Source organism: Lemur catta, chromosome X, assembly GCF_020740605.2.
Source record: "Lemur catta isolate mLemCat1 chromosome X, mLemCat1.pri, whole genome shotgun sequence".
In the NCBI taxonomy this organism is placed as follows: Eukaryota; Metazoa; Chordata; class Mammalia; order Primates; family Lemuridae; genus Lemur; species Lemur catta.
Window position 1 is genome coordinate 6,393,671 of NC_059155.1, and position 19,026 is coordinate 6,412,696.

A 19,026-nucleotide genomic window follows, 5' to 3' on the forward strand; every position below is an offset into this window, starting at 1 on the left:
GGAGGGGGCGGGGCCCCGCCGCGGGAGAGAACGGGGTGGGGTGCTCCACGCCCGGACTCCGCCTCTCGCCCCTCCTCCGCCTCCTCCCCTTCCCCGGACTCGCCCCTGGGGAGGGGTGAGAAGGTGGGGATTCTGGGCCCGTGGCGGAGTCACTGTCGCTTCAGCCAGGCTACGGAGCGGACCGACGCGCCTAGTGCCCCAGGGAGGGGCTCCACCGGGGAAGGAGGAGAAGGAGGAGAGGAAGAGACGCCCTCTCTGCCGGAGACCTCTTCAGACTCTGACCTCAGGGGCTAGGGGACTGACGAAAGGACAGCCAAGTTCCTCCACTTGGGCTGCTTGAAGAAGCTGCGACCCTGGAGGGCCCTGAGCCCACCGCACCAGGGACCCCAGCACCACCTCGGGGGCCTAAAGCGACAGTCTCAGGGACCACTGCAAGGTTTCCAGTTGCCTAGACGAGCCCCGGCTCAGAGCAACAACCCTTCCAGCCACCTGCCTCGACTGCTGCCTCAGGCACCAGTCCCAGCCCCCTGCTTGCCAGCCCAGGTGACATGCCGGTGCTTTCCACCCCCCGGACCTCACGGGTGACCAGGCTGAAGCGCACGGCGGTGGTCCTGGCTCTCACAGCTTATGGGGTCCACAAAATCTACCCCCTGGTGCGGCAGTGCCTGGCTCCGGCCAGGGGCCCTCAGGTGCCAACCAGGGAGCCCGCGCAAGAGGTCTCCGGGGCCACAGTGGCTAAGGCCGGCATGAACCGGGTATTCCTGCAGCGACTCTTGTGGCTCCTGCGGCTGCTATTCCCCCGGGTGCTGTGCAGGGAGACGGGACTGCTAGCACTGCACTCGTCCGCCCTGGTGAGCAGGACTTTCCTGTCAGTATATGTGGCCCGCCTGGACGGAAGGCTGGCCCGCTGCATCGTGCGCAAGGACCCACGGGCCTTTGGCTGGCAGCTGCTGCAGTGGCTCCTCATCGCCCTCCCTGCCACCTTCATCAACAGTGCCATCCGCTACCTGGAGGGCCAGCTGGCCCTGTCTTTCCGCAGCCGTCTGGTGGCCCATGCCTACAGCCTCTACTTCTCCCAGCAGACCTACTACCGAGTCAGCAACATGGATGGCCGGCTTCGCAACCCTGACCAGTCTCTGACAGAGGATGTGGTGGCCTTTGCTGCCTCTGTGGCCCACCTCTACTCCAACCTGACCAAGCCACTCCTAGACGTGGCTGTGACCTCCTACACCCTGCTTCGAGCGGCCCGATCACGCGGGGCAGGCACAGCCTGGCCCTCGGCTATTGCTGGCCTCGTGGTATTCCTCACAGCCAACGTGCTACGGGCCTTCTCACCCAAGTTTGGGGAGCTGGTGGCAGAGGAGGCACGGCGGAAGGGGGAGCTGCGCTACATGCACTCTCGTGTGGTGGCCAACTCGGAGGAGATCGCTTTCTATGGGGGCCATGAGGTGGGGCAGGTTGGGGCGCTGGGCATGGAGCAAAGTGCGTGGCTGGGAGGCCCAGGGGTAGGCAGCCATGAGTGGTGGGGAAAGCCCAGGGCTGATGCCAAGCATGTGGAGCTGTGGGGGGTGGGGGGCCAGGGTGGGCAGGGCATTGGGTAGCCAGGGACTTAGGCACAGAAATGGAGAAGCAGGAAGGCTGGGTGGGGACTGTCCTGTGCCGGCTGCGTGCTCACTCCAGGCCACTTCTGCTTCCTCTCCTAAAGGAGGTTGTCCTGGACTTAGAGCTGTGGATCCTAGCAGTTTGAAACGCTAGAGCTCTGGCTTGCCCCACTCCTGCAGCCAGCCAGGGGGAGACTGCCTTTTGGGAGCGGGGACCATGGGACTCAACCTGCTGTCTGGGCCCCTGGGCCCTTTGAAGGCCAGCATCCAGCAGAGCTGACTGGCCAGGCAGGCAGGCATTATGGGCATGACTCAGCCCAAGCGGAGGTTAACGAGCTGGCCTGGCTGCGGCGGCAGTGGCCATACTTGGGGTCAAGACCTTCAGAGCCCACAGGCCTGCCCTCCTACCAACTGGCTCAGCTGCCTCCCCGCACCCTCAGGCTAGGGATGCTGGGCCCAGGCCGCCACCGCGGCAGGCAGGACACACTTCCTGCCCCTTGCGTGGCCGCCCTTCCGCCTGGATCCCAGGCGCTTAGCTCTCTGGTGGGCAGGGGCCATTGCTGGGGCGGGCCAGGCAGCCACTAGGAAAGGTTACTCCAGGCCAATGCTCCCTTTATCTCTCCTCGGCCCCTCCCTTTCCTCGTGCTTGGGGCTGCTGCTGCCTCCGGCCCTGTTCTCTGTGACTTGGTTTCACTTCCTGAGTGCTTGGGGGGGAGGGGGAGGGGCACAATGGCATCCACTCCTGAGGGCTCTTATGTGCTCCCTGGGTCAGTAGGCCTCTTGCCCCAGGATCAAATCTCATTGGCTGTTCCCTGGGCAAAGAAGCAGGCTTGTCCCTAATTTTTAAAAAAGGCTTGTCCCTGAGCCCTGCAGAGAGAGGCATCCCAGGTGTGGGCCAGACTACAGATTAGGAGAAAAGGCACCTGGCCTTCAGTTGAAACCCCTCTCCTGCTCTCCTCTTCTGCTGTAAGGCCTTGGCAGGCAGCCGTGGCGTTGGGTTAGGCGCTTGGCACATCACCTGCAGCTACACTGTCAGCCTTGGCTGGCACTGCTGCCAGCTCTCGGCACGAGTCTGCTTTGCCAGGACAGTCAGAGGAGGTGTGCTCACTTCAGGAATGGGAGATTTGGCTTGAGGAAAGCTGAGCTGTGAATGAAGACCTGGGTGGTGAGGGGCAGAAGAGAGATCGCTGGTGCTTTGAAGGACTTCCCCCAAGCTAGCTTCAGGAAATAGCACATTGGCCAAGAGGGTTTGCTTGCCAGGGCTGGAGGGCCACATGTGCATCCACGGCTTATCTGCATAGGCCTTGGCTGAAAAGCTATGTGGGGTGTCAGGACCCCATGGGTGGGTCAATTGCCCTTGCTGTGCAAGCATGTGGCCCACTCCAGTCCCACTGGCTGATGTCCCCATGGACACCAGCCTAGGCTCAGTTCAACAGGTTTGGGCAGAAGTAACAGAGTATTCTGTTCTTGCTGGGATTTCAATGGGGGGGGGGGGCTTATTTAAACACACACACATACACACAACCTCTTAAGTGGTTGAGAACAAAGTAAACCTTTCTCAGTAAGTCAAAGCATCACTTACAAGAATGTGGTCCTCCTAACAGCTCTGCCAGTGTGATCCAAATTCTACCACCAGGCTGTGTGGATGGACTTGGGCAGATCATTTTGCCTGTCTGGGCTTCAGTGTTCCACTGTACAGTGAACATGTGGATACACATGCAGTGGGACATGGTGAGAATCAAATAGAGACAGATGTGAAAACACTCAGCAAACGGTGCCAGTTTGGGTAGCTGTCACCAGACAGGTGTGGGGAGGCAGGGCTGGGGCCCAAGCCCCTGGACTGAGCCTTGGCCTGGACCTGAGCACATCCCGACACCCCCACCCTCCCCTGCCCATCTGACTGCTACTGCCACCCTCTTCCCTGCACAGGTCCCTTCCCCCACCTGTCCCCATCCAGACATGGCAGGTGGTGACCAGTGAGGGAATGGGGACAGGAGGGCAGGGGAGGCCTACCCACTGCTAAGGGAACAAGAGCCAGGCTCCTGGTTTGGGTGGGAAAATGCAGTGCAAGTTTCTTACCCCAAGGAACTCTGGGAAAGGATGGGGAGGTGGGGCCTAAGACTATTAAACCGGGTTTTTCAGAACCAAGATCACTGCCCTTTGCCCTCCTGTACTGCTCTTTGCTTAGTTCAGGGTCAGATGTTAGAGCTGCTGGTCTTCTCTTGAGGAAAGGGAGGTTGTGCCTGGACAGCAGGGCCAGGAGGAGGGTGCTGGGGGGAGCCCAAAGAAATGGGCTCAGCAGAGGACTGAAAAGTGACTGCCCTGGACCTGTTTTCAGGGCACAGAGGGGAGTGGAAAGAGGGGACGAGAGCTGCACTGTGACAGCAGGCAGTCCCTTACCCCCCACCAACCTGAGTTTGAGACTTGGCGCTGCCCAGTTGTAACCCCCAGCTCTTCACCTTGTCATGTCATCAAATGGCCTAACATGTGTAAGCAGCACGGGGGACTCCCACCATTGCCCACATGGGAGCTGTCATGAGGCCTCCCTGTCTCTGTCATCCCCGGCAGGTAGAGCTGGCCCTGCTGCAGCACTCCTACCAGGACCTGGCCTCACAGATCAACCTCATCCTTCTGGAACGCCTGTGGTACGTCATGCTGGAGCAATTCCTCATGAAGTATGTGTGGAGCGCCTCAGGCCTGCTCATGGTGGCTGTCCCCATCATCACTGCCACCGGCTACTCAGAGTCAGGTGAGAGCCAGTGCTCCAGGGGGCCAGAGGCAGGAGCCCTGTCCTGTACCTCTGGGGACACTGAGGCCTACAGGCAGCCTTGAAGTCACCAGAAGTTGGGTTCTCCTTTTAGCTCCTTATTGCCTTTCACCTGCACACGACTCAGAAGCACCACATGTCACTTCACCAGGTGCATGTACCCTCACTCACCGGTCTCTGTCCTCGGTCCAACTGCTGCTTGGAGCAGGGAGGATGTGGGGTGTACCTGGGTGAGCCCTTCAGCTCCGACCTTGGTTTCCCCACCCCTAAACAGCTTTTGTAGGTTGCAAAGGGTAGAGACCACCACCCTAGGGCCTTTTGGGGTCAGTGGGAAGCCTGTTCTACCTGTTATGTTAGCGATGATCAGGTTTTCTTTATTCTCATTTTGTTCCTCTACTGGTTTGCAAGTATTCAGTCTCTATTCAGTCTCTTTTCAGTCTGTCAGTGGTTACCCTTTAAAAGGTGAACATGCATACTTGACACAGTATTAGGTTAATCAGTAGCTCCCCCTCCTCCTGGGCCTTAGGACACTTGAGCTGCCAGAACTGATGCCCGTCAGCTGTGTTGCGGTAGCCTGACACAGAGCTGGGTTTGACCTTTTCTTCTTTGCTCTTGCTCTATCCAGCCCGTGCGTGCTGCAGCTTGCCGGCGAGTTAGCTGGTTTCTTCGCTCACCGTTTCCTTCTTACATCTCAGTCCTTTCTCTGTGTTCAGTTACCTTCCTCTAGATAGACATCTTTTGAAAGTTCTTTCAGCACGGGTTTTGTCTTGGGAAATTCTTGATTATTTTGTTGTCTGAAAATGTCTTTATTTCACCCTTATTCTCAAGCTAAAGTTTAGTTGGGTGTGGGACTCTAGGCGGACAGTTATTTTCTCTCAGCCCTTTGGCAATGTTTCATTGTCTTCTCCTTTCTTCTGCAACTGTTGAAAAATCTGTTAGCTGTTTGATTGTCCTCCCTTAGTAACCTGCATTTTTTCCTCTGCGTACTTTCGTAATTTTCTCTTTGACATTGTGTAGTTTTACTATGATGTGTCGAGGTGTGAGTTTCTGTTTATCCTGCTTGAGACTTGTATGTCCTTTGAGTATGTAGGTTTTTCAATCATTCTGGAAGACTCTCAGCTATGATCTTTTCCAATGTTGTGTGGCTCTCATTCTTTCACTCTCTTCCTCTGGAACTCCTGCTAACCATATGCTGGACTTCTCACTATCTTCGCTTGATCTCTTCCCCTCTGTAGTATTTCCCATCTAGCACTGTCTGCTGAATCCTGGGAGAGTCCTGAGACCCTCTTCCTGCTCACCAACTCACCAATTCACCAGTTTTCTCTCTGGCTGTGTCTAACTTGAATTTTGTCACATTTCAGTGACTATTTCTGTAAGTTCTATTTGATTCTATTTCTCAAAAAAATTTTTTTCAAATAGAAATTTCAAACTGCTTTTGTCTCTTATTTGCTCATCTTTTCAACTATTCTTTTTATGCTGTGTATCATATTAATCATACATATTCCATAGTCTCTATCCAACCAATGATTGGTTATCTTAAGTTTTTGGGGGTCTAATCTACCTTTATCTTCTGTCTGAGGGTCTTCACTCATTTCCTTGTGGGTGTTGCCACGGGACTTCTGTGGGAATCGGTATGCCCTCAATGGAGGGTGTAGTTCCATATTTGTTCTATTTTGGCCAGCAGTCCAGGGTAATTAACCACTTGGAGGCCATTTTCATGTTAACTTCTCAGCTTGTGCAGGAGGGGGGTGATTTCTGAATGTGGAGGTAATATTTATTTGAATTCATTTGAATTACAGACATATAATTGCAAATTCCTAGAGGAGACCTTTTGTTCAGTGCACCTAGAGTGCAGGCTAAGCAAATAAAGCTTCCTAGCCTTCTGCCTGTCCGTCTCTGGGGATTTCATAGGCTCACCTGGCTGCTTGCTTCTCTTTTTGCTCCTGGGAATTTCCTCTGTTCTCCTTCAATCACAGCTCTGCTCTAAACAGTATTATAGTTTATCCAGTTTGCTGGCAAGAGGGTTTTCAGTTACATGTATATATATACACACACACACACACACACACACACACACACACACACACACACACACACACACACACACACACACACACACACACACTGTTTCTGAAACAGAAATCTCTCTGATGCTCTTCCTATTATGTTTCTACCTGGGGAGCTTCAGAGAAGCCTGAGCTCCTGACCCTGCCTGGGGGCCTTTGAAAGGAGTGAAGTGCTCCCCTGGCCCTTGCCTGCTCCTTTTCCATTTTCCCAGCCTCTTTGTTATTCCTTCAAAACACCAGGCATGCTTCTGCCTCATGGCCTTTGCACATGCTGCATACTCTGCCGGGAGCTCCCTTTCCTCTGCTGCCCCCTTGGCTCGGTCCCTCCCTCTGTCAGAGCTTTACTGGCAGGCCCCCTGTAGTGGAGACCTGGGCTGCCCACCGTCCGCCTTTATCATCCCCTTCCCAATTTATGCTGGCCCAAGAACTGAATACCTTGTCTATGGCACTCCTCTCCCTACCTTAGACTGCAGACTTGATGAGGGCAGGGATTTTGGTCTGTTTTGTCCCTACAGTGTCCCTAGCACCTGGTGGCTAGTGAGGGCTCCAGGTGCTTCAGGGAGGCCAAGAGCTCTGGGGGCCAGCGGGAAGAGGCAGGCACTCACCAACTGGGGAGGATTTAGATAAGCTTTGCTCTGCTGGCCTGCAAGGAGGGGAGCAGGGCCCATGGCTCACTCCAGCCCAGAGGCCTTGCTGGACCCTGCTGTTAGCTGCCCAAGGCTCTGTACCAGGAGGCCCTGGGCACAAAGACCCTCAGACCCCTTTTGTCCACAGTGACTGTCCAGCTTTAAGAACATCTAGGGAGGAGGGCTTGAGTCCCTACTGTCTGTTGGGGCTGTGTCCTTGAGGGCATGATGGGAAGCAAGGCCCAGGACCTTAGACTCAGGATTAACACCCCCACCCCCTGCCAAGTTCATTTCCCTAGTTTCCTGGGCCAGGCCCCAGAAGGCAATGCAAAGCACTCTGCCCATCCATCTTGTCCCCTTTCCACCCACACTGCTCTGAGCTGACTCCATGTTCCTTTTCCTCTTTGCCCCACCCTCACCAGTGATCCCTAAGGCCCCACCTCAGCATCACAGATGCCCCTGGATGGAGTCCTCAGGCTCTTCCCAAAACCTTCCTTCCTGCCACTTCAGCCCACACCCCAGGACCCTCAGAGTTGGCCTCTCCTTGCTCCCCACTGCCATTTCCAGAAGATCCCTTGTGTAAAAACCCTTCTCCTATGGGGGCTGCAAGGGTCAAAGGAGTCAAGACCATTGACAAAGGAAGGTGGAGGATGCTGCCATGGGGTGCAGGAAAGCAAATTAAGACAGGAGCAGCTCCTGGGGAAAAACAGAGGCCAAACAGAGGCTGGCCATGAGCACAGAGATCAGAGACCATGGTGTAGAGATGAGGGAGAAATGGGCATAGCAGGGATAGTCAGAAAGTGGGATGTTCGCATTTCAAAGACAGACAACAGGTCTGGGCATTGGTGACGAAGTCCAAGTGTGTCCCAGGAGAGGCTGATATCAATGGTGCAGGACAGAGGGCAGGAGGCAGTCTAGGGATGTTTGTGCCAAGAAACAAAGCCAGATGCCTACTGGCTCAGTTTTGACATCAATGGTATTGAGATGTAATTAACATACCATACCATTCAGCTTTTTTTTTTTTTTTGAGACAGGGTCTCACTCTGTCGCCCTAGGTAGAGTGCAGTGGCGTCATCATAGCTCACTGCCACCTCAAACTCCTGGGCTCAAGTGATCCTCCTGCCTCAGCCTTCTGAGTAGCTGGGACTATAGGCACACGGCTAATTTTTCTACTTTTATTGGAGATGGGGTCTTGCCCTTGCTCAGGCTGGTCTCAAACTCCTGAGCTCAAGTGATCCTCCCGCCTTGGCCTCCCAGAGTGCTAGGATTACAGGCATGAGCCACCGCGTCCGGCCCAATCCAGTCTTTTAAAATGTACAGTTTGTTGTTTTTTAAATATTCACACAGTTGTGCAACCATCACCACTCTCTAAGTCTTGAACATTTTTATCACCCCGTAAAGAAACCGCAGAGTCTAGAAAATTTGGATTCAGTCAAAAGGCCGCACTCAAAGATCCAGAAGGCCACATGTGGCCCCAGGGCCACAGGTTCGCCACCCCTGCCCCAGACCCATTAGCAATCACTCCCCATTACCCTTCCCTCAGTCCCTGGCAACCACTGATGTGCTATATCTACGGATTTGCCTGTTCGGGACATTTTATAGAAATAGAAGTACACAATATGTGGCCTTTGTGACTGGCTTCTTTCTCTTAGCATAATGGTTTCAAGGCTTATCCATGTTGTAAGATGAATCAGTACTTTATTCCTTTTTGTGGCTGAATAATATTCCATTGTATGCATGTAGCACAGTTTCTCTACCCATTCATCTACTGATGGGCATCTTGGGTTGCGTCTGCCTTTTGGCAGTTGTGAACAATGCTGCTGTGAGCGGTCATGTACGTTCTGCATGCGGACAGATCCTTTGTTTCTCCTGGGTATGTGGCTAGTAGTGGAGTTGCTGGGTCATATGGTGACTCCTCAAAAGGTCCCTGCCAGACTGTCTTCCACAGCAGCTGCACCATTTTACCTTCCTGCTGGGCAGCCTCGGTGGCTTCCGGCTTGTCATCCTCCCTGACTAACACATTATTGTCTCCTTTAAATTCTAGCCTCCCCTACTGGGTGTGAAGTGGGATCTCCTGGTGGTTTTGATTTGCATTTCTCTAATGACTAAAGATGTTCAGCATCTTCTCAGGGGCTTACTAGCCATTTGTGTATCTTTGGAGAAGTATCTATTCAGATCCTTTGCCCATTGTTTGATTGGGTTATCTCTTTAAGTTGTAAAAGTTCTTTAGAATAGTCTGGATACCGCACCTGTATCAGATACATGATTTACAAATACTTTCTCCCACTCTGTGTGTCGTCTTTTCACTTTCTTTTTTTTTTCTTTTTTTTTTTTTTTGAGACAGAGTCTCACTCTGTTGCCCGGGCTAGAGTGCCATGGCATCGGCCTTGCTCACAGCAACCTCAAACTCCTGGGCTCAAGCAATGCTCCTGCCTCAGCCTCCCAAGTAGCTGTGGCTACAGGCATGCGCCACCATGCCCGGCTAATTTTATATGTATATATTTTTAGTTGTCCAGCTAATTTCTTTCTATTTTTTTAGTAGAGATGGGGCCTCACTCTTGCTCAGGCTGGTCTCGAACTCCTGAGCTCAAACGATCTGCCTGCCTGGGCCTCCCAGAGTGCTAGGATTACAGGTGTGAGCCACCACGCCCCGGCCTCTGTTCACTTTCTTGATGGTGCCCTTTGTTGCACGGAAGTGTTTTATTTTGATGAAGTTCAATTGACCTGGTTTTCTTTTGTTGCTCACGCTTTTGGTGTCATAGTTATGGAACCATTGCCATATCCAAGGTCATGAAGGTTTACCCCTATTTTCTTCTAAGAGTGTTCTAGTTTAGCTCTTACACAGCAGCCTGTGACCCCCCGCGAGTTAGTTCTCGCATGTGGCATGAGGTGGGTTTGCCCTCGGGCACATGGACGTATATGCATGTGTCCAGTTGTCCCCATACCATTTGCTGAAAAGACTCATCTTCCCCTCTAGTGGCTCATTTTTGACTTTCCCCTCTCTCTGCCCCTCCGTCACCCCTGCCCCTCTCATGCCTAGTAGACCAGGAGGCCATGAAGCACGCAGCCGTGGAGAAGAGGGGGGAGGAACTGGTGAGTGAGCGCACGGAAGCCTTCACCATTGCCCGCAACCTCCTCACGGCGGCCGCAGATGCCATCGAGCGCATCATGTCATCATACAAGGAGGTACCCTCCCTGGCCCGGCCCCACGCTTGCCATGCCCCTCTCTTCATGGCTGGCAGGGGCTGAGCCAGGTCGCCCTCCTTACAGGTGACAGAGCTGGCTGGCTACACAGCCCGAGTTCACGAGATGTTCCAGGTATTTGAGGATGTCCAGCACTGTCGTTTTAAGAGGCCTGGGGAGCTGGAGGATGCTCAGGCAGGGCCTGGGGCCATGGTACGGCCTGGTGTCCATGTGGAAGGGCCCCTGAAGATCCTAGGTAAGGCTATCCCATCTCTTCCCATCCCTGCCTTTCTGCTACAGGTGCCTGACTCGCTGCCCCAGCGCCTCCCCTTCATCCCACCCTGGCGCTCTGGGACCACTGTGCACCCCTGGCCTGTCCCAGTCCAACCAGGAGGGGAGGGCTGCCCAGCAGGGTCTCCGAGGACTTCTGCTAGGGTGAACTGGGCCGCTGGGGAAGGTTTCTGGGGAGAGGTGTAGGTCCAACAGCCTTCCTTCCCAGGGAAGGCACTGCCAGCCAACCTGCTGAGTTGCCCTCCTGAGGGCCCTGGCCTGGATTATTTGTTGAAAAAAAGTGGCATGTGGTCCCTGAGTGCAAAGGATCACTCACCCGCACAGGGCAGCAGAGAGAGGTCAAGTCCGCATGCAGTGTGTGGGCTGCTGCAGAGGACTGTGCTGGAAGGGGAGGGCTGCAGAGCAGGAGTAGAGACTTAATGCCTTGGGTTCCAGGGGACCAGAGGTTGGCAGCCAGGGGTGCAGCACTAGACACAGGGAGAGGGGTTCGGCTCGTTGGAAGACCTGGCTGTGTTCTCAAGGGCCCCTGGACCACAGGATGCCTATTGGGCATCCACTGGCACATTATTAGGGGCAGGTAAGCCCCTACCTGGGGGCATGCAGAACCCACCAGAAGACAGAGGGAGTGCTGCTGGTCCCTCTCCTCCCTCATCACATTCTCTCCGCAGGCCAGGTGGTGGACGTGGAGCAGGGGATCATCTGTGAGAACATCCCCATCATCACGCCCACAGGAGAGGTGGTGGTGGCCAGCCTCAACATCAGGGTAGGTCTCGTGGGGGAGGGGCACCTGACCCAGAAGTGCTGACCGGGCTGGGCTGAGCAGACAGGGCTAGGGTGCCTGGCGGTCCGTGGCCACAAGCCTCAGTCCTTGGCTTCTTGCCTGCCTGTGCTGGCAGTGGCCATTGTCCCTAGATCTACGTGGCAGGTAGGCCAAGGTCAAGATGAGAGACCAGCACGTCTCTATTTGTTCTGGGGCAATAGAGTCAAGGCTAATAAAAGAGACTAGGGATTACCAGTATTGGTCAAGGGTCACTCAAGTGTTCCTGGTCCTGTCGTCTGTTGCCAGCTCCCCACGCTCCTGAGAAAGCCAAGACTTAGAGGCTCTGGTTCAATTCTAGCCACTCCACTGACCTGGGCCTTTGCCGGGGGTTGGGGGAGCAAGGGACTGAGGGGCTGGTTCAGCAGGGGAGAAATCAGAGAAGAGGTGAGACAAGGGGGTACGCTGGGCTCTGGAGGCCCGGCCTGTGTCCTTACCCCAAGTGGCATAATGCAGTGGTGTGTCCTTGTCACCCCTAACAGTACTCATTCAGAGGGGTGATGGGGAGAAGCCGGTAGCTGGCGGATGCGCAGTGGAGTTTCCCAGGCTGGCCCTTGGGAAGTGCAAGCAGGCAAAGGCACCACGGCCCTCGTGAGCAGGGCACTAGGTGCCGCCCTTGGGAGATGGTCATTGTGTGGCTGTGTTAGGACCCAGAGGCTGCCCTCACCCAGTGGCTTGAACACCAGAAACGGACTCTCCCAGTTCAGGAGGCCAGAAGCCTGAGACGGAGGTGCCGGCAGGGTGGGTTCCTCCCGAGCACTGTGCGGGAGAGAGCATTCCAGGCCTCTCTCCCAGGGCATGGGGTTGCTGGCAACCTTTGGGGTCCCTTGGCTTCTGCTGCCTCACCCGACTTCTGCCTCTGTCTTCCCATGGCGTTCTCCCTCTGGGTGTGTCTGTGTCCAAATGTGCCCTTTTTATAAGGACACCAGTTGTGTTGGATCAGGGGCCCACCCTACTCCAATATGACCTTGTGTTAATTTAACTCATTACATCTGCAATAACCCTGTTTCTAAATAAGGTCACACTCTAAGGTACTGGGGATTAGGGTTCCAACATATGTATTTGGGGGGACACAATTCCACCTGTAACATTGACTGATGTGGGCCAAAGGCCACGACCTCAGATCCTTCCAAGAGCCCTGTGCACAGTGTCGTTACTGTGGATCTCACAGAGACAAAGAGAGGCTAAGAGTGGCTATGGTGGTGACCGGGGTAATCTCTGATTCTGTGGCCTGTGCTCTCTCCCGCCCCCTCCTCCCTACATGCTGTCCGCCCCAGCCAGCTGGCATTGTTCCTGCAGTAGGCATTTCCCTAACTCTGGTGGGGATGATATGATTGGCAAATTGGGGGGCATGAGGTCCTTGATGCTGGGCTCAGGGCCACAGTGGTATTTCTGTGGCACCCTAGCACTCATGGAGGCAGAGGAGGCTGTGGGGGCAGGGAGACTGGCAGTGGGGCTTGTACTCTAAGTCTAGAACTGTAAAGAAAGAAAGCGCCTTTCAGGCCATTCCCTAAAGAGGGTCGAGACTCGACCCCAAGCTTGGATTCCCTGTGCAGTGGGAGGCAAATGGGATGGAGGGTGACACTGTCTTGGAATACACCTATTCATTCAGGTGTGGCAGAATAGGCCCTTTCTCTTGTGCTGGCCCTGTGTTCTCTGGGCATGCTAGGGCCTTTGGGGACAGGGCCGGGTCTTGGCCATTTCCCTGTGTCCCGAGCCACGCATTCACTTAGGGCTCTGGACACTGGACCCCATCCCCCAAGCACTGCAGTCCCCTTTCCAAGAGGACAAGAAGGGCCAACCCGCCAGCATCAGGTGTTGGGGGCTTCCCGAGGCTGGGAAGGAGGGCGCAGGGTGCAGGGGGACCCACACTGTCCGGGTGCCATGGGCTGCTGCCCCCGCAGGTGGAAGAGGGCATGCACCTGCTCATCACAGGCCCCAACGGCTGCGGCAAGAGCTCTCTGTTCCGCATCCTCGGCGGGCTCTGGCCCACGTATGGGGGTGTGCTCTACAAGCCCCCGCCCCAGCGCATGTTCTACATCCCTCAGAGGTGAGAAGGCCTGGGGCCACCAGAGGGGCCTGCCGGTGGGTAGGGGGGAACAGAGCCCTGTACCCTGTCTCTTCCCTACCTCTTCCTACATGTGCAATCGGAGGTGGCCTCCAACAGAGCCCAGGAAACGGTGGAGAAGCAGCACCTTAGGAGAGCCAGACAGAGGAGCTATGGTGCCTGCTCCCTGCAGCGCCACCCCAGTCGCTCCCCTGTCCATTTCAGATTTGTGTGGCGGGTGTGTGTGCACGCATGCCTGCAGATGCATTTGGCGTGTGTGCATGCACCCTGTGTGCCTGTGTGTGTGTGCATGTGTCAGCGTGAGTGTGTGGGCACGTGCTGGCGTGCAGGGTGCACGTGGGTGTGGTGTGTGGACACGCAGCTTTCTCTCAGGCCCTACATGTCCGTGGGCTCCCTGCGCGACCAGGTGATCTACCCAGACTCGGTGGAGGACATGCGAAGGAAGGGCTACTCGGAGCAGCACCTGGAAGCCATCCTGGACATCGTGCACCTGCACCACATCCTGCAGAGGGAAGGAGGTAGGAGGTGGGGCAAGCACCCTTTGTCCCAAGACTCTGATGGGGAACCTGCTGCTGTCCCTGGCCTTTCCCCCTTGGCCCCCAGGGGATGAAGATTATCTCAATATCTAGGAGTTCCGAGTGCTAGGTGCCTCTTAGACCTGCCTACCAGGGAGTACTGGCAATAAATAGGTGGCTCCAGGTGGCACTAGGGGAGGGGGCATCTAGGAGGGCCACTGATCTTGTTGGGGGGCCCAGGACACCCTCTCTCAGAGAAGAGAGGTCTGAGCTAAGACCTGTGGAATGCTGAGCAGTCCCGCTGTCCGGGGTGGCAGGGAAGGGCTGGCTCATGGAGAACCCTCTGGACCAGGTAGGAGCCTGGGCTTTCCTTGAGAGGGATCAGAAAGAAGCAGCCCTGGAAGGCTTTGGGCAGGGAAGTGACAGGTCAGTTTTGCCTTTGAGCAAGATGACCCGGCTCTAACGTGAAGGACAGGCTGTGGGGTGGTGGCAGGGGCAGCCAGGCAGGAGGTGAGTGCAGGTGTGTGGGGGTGGCCCGGAGTTTGCGGGGTGAGGGGAGCAGGGGATAGGCAGAGGGAACACTGGGCCAGTGCTCACCAGACGGAGACACAGGCTGGTGGCAAGGAAAGGTGTTGTGTCCCTCCCCATTGCTTGACTGCAATGTCCGTTGTGCCTGGAGGCAGGAAGGAGGGGAGGCTGCTCCAGCTGCAGCTGCTGGCCGGAATGGAGGGTGTGTCCAATTTTCTTAGCGAAATCTGAGCATCAGGGTTCTGCTTCCAGCCCCCACCACTAGGCACAAGATGGCCGCGGGCAGAGACCTCACCTCTCTGAGACTCCCTTCACCTGCATGAGAGAGGAGCTAGGTCCAATTCCTCCCTCAGGGCAGCACTGAAGGAAGTAACTCCTGGAAGGGCCCATCATGGGTTGTCACCTGCCCGTGCTGAAAGGGAGGGACAGAGGTGGTGAGTTCAGTGGAACAGCCCCTGGCCCGGCCTCTTGCTCCCTGCTGCCCTTGGCCTGGGAGTGCACCCTCCTCCTGTCCTCTCTGGCACCCCTGAGTGCCCAGGGCCTGTGGCCGACCAGCACTACATGTTAGGATTGAGTTCAGCTGTGAGGAACAGAACTGTGCCTCCCCCCAGTAGTGGCTTAAATCATTCATGAGCTTATCGTTAAATCATTCATGAGTTTATCCTACTGTGCTGTGAAAGTCCCAGGAGACTCAGGCCACAGTTGGTTGGTGGCCGGCCCTGCTCTGCGAAGACTCTGCTGTGTGTGGCCTCCATTCCCAAAGTCACCTCATGACGCAAGATGGCTGCTGCAGCCATCACATCCACATCTAGGCTGTAGGATGGATGAAGTGAGGAGGAAGGGGCAAAGAAGTGCCTTCTGTCTTTCAAGGAAAGTTCCAGAAGCTGCCACACTTGTAACACTTAAACACTTATACCCCATTAGCCAGAATTTAGTCACATGATCACACCTTAGCATAAGGCAAGCTAGGAAGCGTGATTTTATTCTGAGCAGCCGTGTGCCCTGCCAAAGCCTCTAGTCACATGAGAAAGCAGAATGGATGATAGGACAGGAGGAGCTGTTCCTGCCACGCTGTCCTCGCCCAGGTGCTGGCACCAGGCGGTGGGAGGGCCCAGCCCGTACCGGGAGGAGCCTCTGCTCTTGGAGACCGCTGTGGCTGTCGCTGTGCTCTCTGCAAGGCTGTGTGCTCGCACCGAGGGAGTGTGGGCTGGCTCTTCACTAACACCCTGTCAGGTGCCATAGGAGTTTCCTGTGGCTGCCGTGACAAAGTCCCGTAGGGGGAACTTGAACAGCAGACAGATCATCTCCCCGCTTGGGAGGCTATCAAGGTGTCGCAGGGTTGGTTCCTTCTGAGGGCTGCGAGGGAAGCCTGTGTTCCCAGACCTCTCTCCTGGGCTTGTAGATGGCCGTCTTCCCCCTGTGTCTCTCCACGTCGTCTTCCCTCTGTGTGTCCCTGTGTCCTAATTTCCCCTTTTTATAAGGACACAGTCATGGTGGATTAGGATCCACCCTAGTGACCTCATCGTACCTTGATTATCTCTGTAAAGACACTATTTCCAAATAAGGTCACGTTCTAAGGTACTGGGCTTAGGACTCCAACATATCTTTTTGGGGGAAACAAAATTCCAGTCCTAACTTTTTCTTTCTTTTTTTTTTAATTTCAGAATATCCAACTCTTTTTCAGTTATTAAAGCATCACAGGCTGGGTGCAATGGCTCAGGCCTGTAGTCTCAGCACTTTGGGAGGCTGAGGCAGGAGGATCTCTTAAGCCCAGGAGTTTGAGACCAGCCTGGGCAACATAGTGGGACCCTGACTTTACAAAACACTTAAAAATTAGCCGGGTGTGGTGGCTCGCGCCTGTAGTCTCAGCCACTCAGCAGGCTGAGGCAGGAGGATCACTGGAGCCCAGGCGTTGGAGGTTGCAGTGAGCTGTGATGACGCCACGGCACTCTAGCCTCGGTGACAGAGTGAGACCGTGCCTTTTTAAAAAAAAAAGTGTCACAGACAGACAAGGACAGAGTGTAAACATGCAGTTGGGCAGGCTCCTGTGGAGTCAGATGTGCCCGTCATGCCTTCTGACTTGTTTCCCCAGCTCTGCTGAGCGAGCTCGGGCCCTCCCTGCCCCTGCCCTGGGACTGGCCCCCGCAGCCCCAGCCCCTGTGGAATTGAGCAGAGCCGCTTGCCTCCTGCCCAGGTTGGGAGGCTGTGTGTGACTGGAAGGACATCCTCTCGGGGGGCGAGAAGCAGAGAATTGGCATGGCCCGCATGTTCTACCACAGGTGAGCCCTCAGAGGTGGCTTTCCAGGGCACCCGGGGTAGGCCCGCTCCCTCGGGCCCAGGGAGTCCTCTGGAGCCAGCAGGCACTCCCAGGAGTCTAGATGTGGGAGCCAGGGAGCCTGCTCGGGCAGGTGGGCTCTCTGGAGTCCCCCAGAGGAGGAAAGCAGCTGCCCTTAGGAGGCCTGCGGTGTCGGGCAATGGACTCTCACAGACTCTCCCACTCGGTCCCCAACCCCCAAGACCCAAATACGCCCTCTTGGATGAATGTACCAGTGCCGTGAGCATCGACGTGGAAGGCAAGATCTTCCAGGCGGCCAAGGACGCTGGCATCGCCCTGCTTTCCATCACCCACCGGCCCTCCCTGTGGTAGGTGCCCTCTCTTCCGGCCCGGAGTGGGGGGAGCATGCCATCCCCAGGACGGGAGTGGCCTGGCAGCCCAGCAGGTGGCTCCTGCTGAGCACCCTTGCCTGCCTTCCTGTCCCTGTCCCTCTCCTGGCCAGGAAGTACCACACACACTTGCTACAGTTCGACGGGGAGGGCGGCTGGAAGTTCGAGAAGCTGGACTCGGCCGCCCGCCTGAGCCTGACGGAGGAGAAGCAGCGGCTGGAGCAGCAGCTGGCAGGCATTCCCAAGATGCAGCGGCGCCTCCAGGAGCTCTGCCAGATCCTGGGCGAGGCTGTGGCCCCGGGGCAGCCTCCAGCACCTGGCAGCGAAGGCCCAGGTAGTGGCCTCCAGGGTGCCTCCACCTGACAGAGGGCCCCTGCCCCAAGGCCCTCACGGCAGCACCCACCCTGCCCGCCCCTGCGTGGCCTGCCCTCCTCCCGGGCCTTCTGCGTCCCGCCCTGCGCCTGCCCGCACCCTGGGGCTGTACCACGGTAACTGCCCCGTTCGGGGCGGCGAGTCCTTTACTTTTCTGTGGGGAAGGAGCGTGGGGCTCAGGGTGGCCCCCACACTGACCCCACACTGACCCCACACCAGTGCAACTGAGCGGAGAGCAGGGTCCCCCCCCCTCCGGCCACTGCTCACCACTGCCAGCCAGAGTCTGTGCCGAGCCACCTCCCTCGTAAGACTCAAGTCCCCATTTTACCCTCTTCAGTCCCTTGACGACCATATAGCCCATCCCCCCAGGGTGGCCAGCTGAGGCTCCCGTCTCACGGGACACCCTTCCTGCCATAACAGCGGCCAGACGGGACACCCAGTGAGACAGAGCCTCTTGTCTGCGTCCTCTTCTCCCCACCAGTAGTCTCGAAGAGCCCTCATGAGAAAGCACCGCACGCGTCGCCTACCGAGCGGTGAAGAGAACGCAGTCTTAGCCCTCTCCCTTTCTACAGCCTAATTTATTGGATCCCTGTTTGTAGCCGCCTCAGCTGCCAATGTGAGTACCTGCCAGCAAGGGAGGCAGCCCAGCCTCTGAGTCCGTGGGCCCTGGCTGCCACCGGTGCCAAACCCAGCTCCTGGGCAGCTGTCGCCCACCAGCCTACACTGCCAGCCACCACTGGGAGGCACAGGCCTCTGCTTGCCAGCCAGGAGCCAGAGCACCATGTTCCCAGCTCAGTGCCAAAGAGGGGTCAGCCGGGTAGCTGCAGAGCCAGTCCTCACCCGGGAGGGAGACCCCACGCCGCCGTGTGCCTTTCCCGGGCCCTCAGCCCCTTAGTAAAACCTCCTGTGGAAAACGCAACCCCACCGCCTGCCTCGCTGTCTGGGGGAGTCGGTTGCCTGTGGGAAAGAGGGTGAGTTTGGGAAAGGAGTGGGCCTAACCGCCAGCTGCCGCCCACCACCCTACCCAAAGACGTGGCCTTGGGAGCTACATGCTCTTGGGGTTCACAGGGTGGCGGGGAGGCGGAACCAGTGACAACGTTGCACAAAAATATTGGCTGAGCCCAAATAGGACTCTGAGTCTGGTGCTGGGGGAGGGGACCACTGCCCGGTCCCTGCCTGAGGAGCTTTGAGAAAGGGACTGGGGAAAACTGGGGAGCCACCAAGTAGGGGCGTGGGGAGCACACAGGAGGCAGACTGCATCTAGACCTTCTAGGAAGAGGGACCTGCTTGCGCAAAGGCCCAGGGGCGAATCAGGAGCAAAATGCCGAGTGCAGGGCAGGGAGGGGCCAGGCTGGAGGCCACAACATCAGGTTCTGCCCAGAGTAGGCCGCCTGGCTGCATGTGTGGGCGGGTGCTGGGAACCGGAGCCGCACTGCGACGTGGCAGGCCTGGCGCGCCCACCAGCTTCAGAGCCCAGAGAACAGCAGTTCAAACCTTCACGCACGGAGGCCCGTAGTAGCCAAAGGGT

General features: G+C 56.5%; 1 protein-coding gene across 2 annotated transcripts; it reads left to right on the top strand.

Moving 5' to 3' along the window:
• Positions 1–78: 78 nt before the first annotated feature.
• Positions 79–18,417, top strand: ABCD1 (ATP binding cassette subfamily D member 1). Of its 2 annotated transcripts, none has more exons than XM_045538180.1 (11): positions 79–1,448; positions 4,170–4,350; positions 10,104–10,246; positions 10,331–10,499; positions 11,203–11,297; positions 13,256–13,401; positions 13,792–13,937; positions 16,657–16,741; positions 16,980–17,105; positions 17,240–17,460; positions 17,919–18,417. In XM_045538180.1, the coding sequence occupies exons 1-11, from the start codon at positions 549–551 to the stop codon at positions 17,939–17,941; spliced, it is 2,235 nt and encodes a 744-aa protein (XP_045394136.1). In that variant the 5' UTR covers positions 79–548; the 3' UTR covers positions 17,942–18,417. The 2 variants fall into 2 exon arrangements, with proteins under 2 accessions (XP_045394136.1, XP_045394135.1); XM_045538179.1 differs by having other exon boundaries at positions 81–1,448; positions 17,980–18,417.
• The last annotated feature ends 609 nt before the right edge of the window (positions 18,418–19,026 follow it).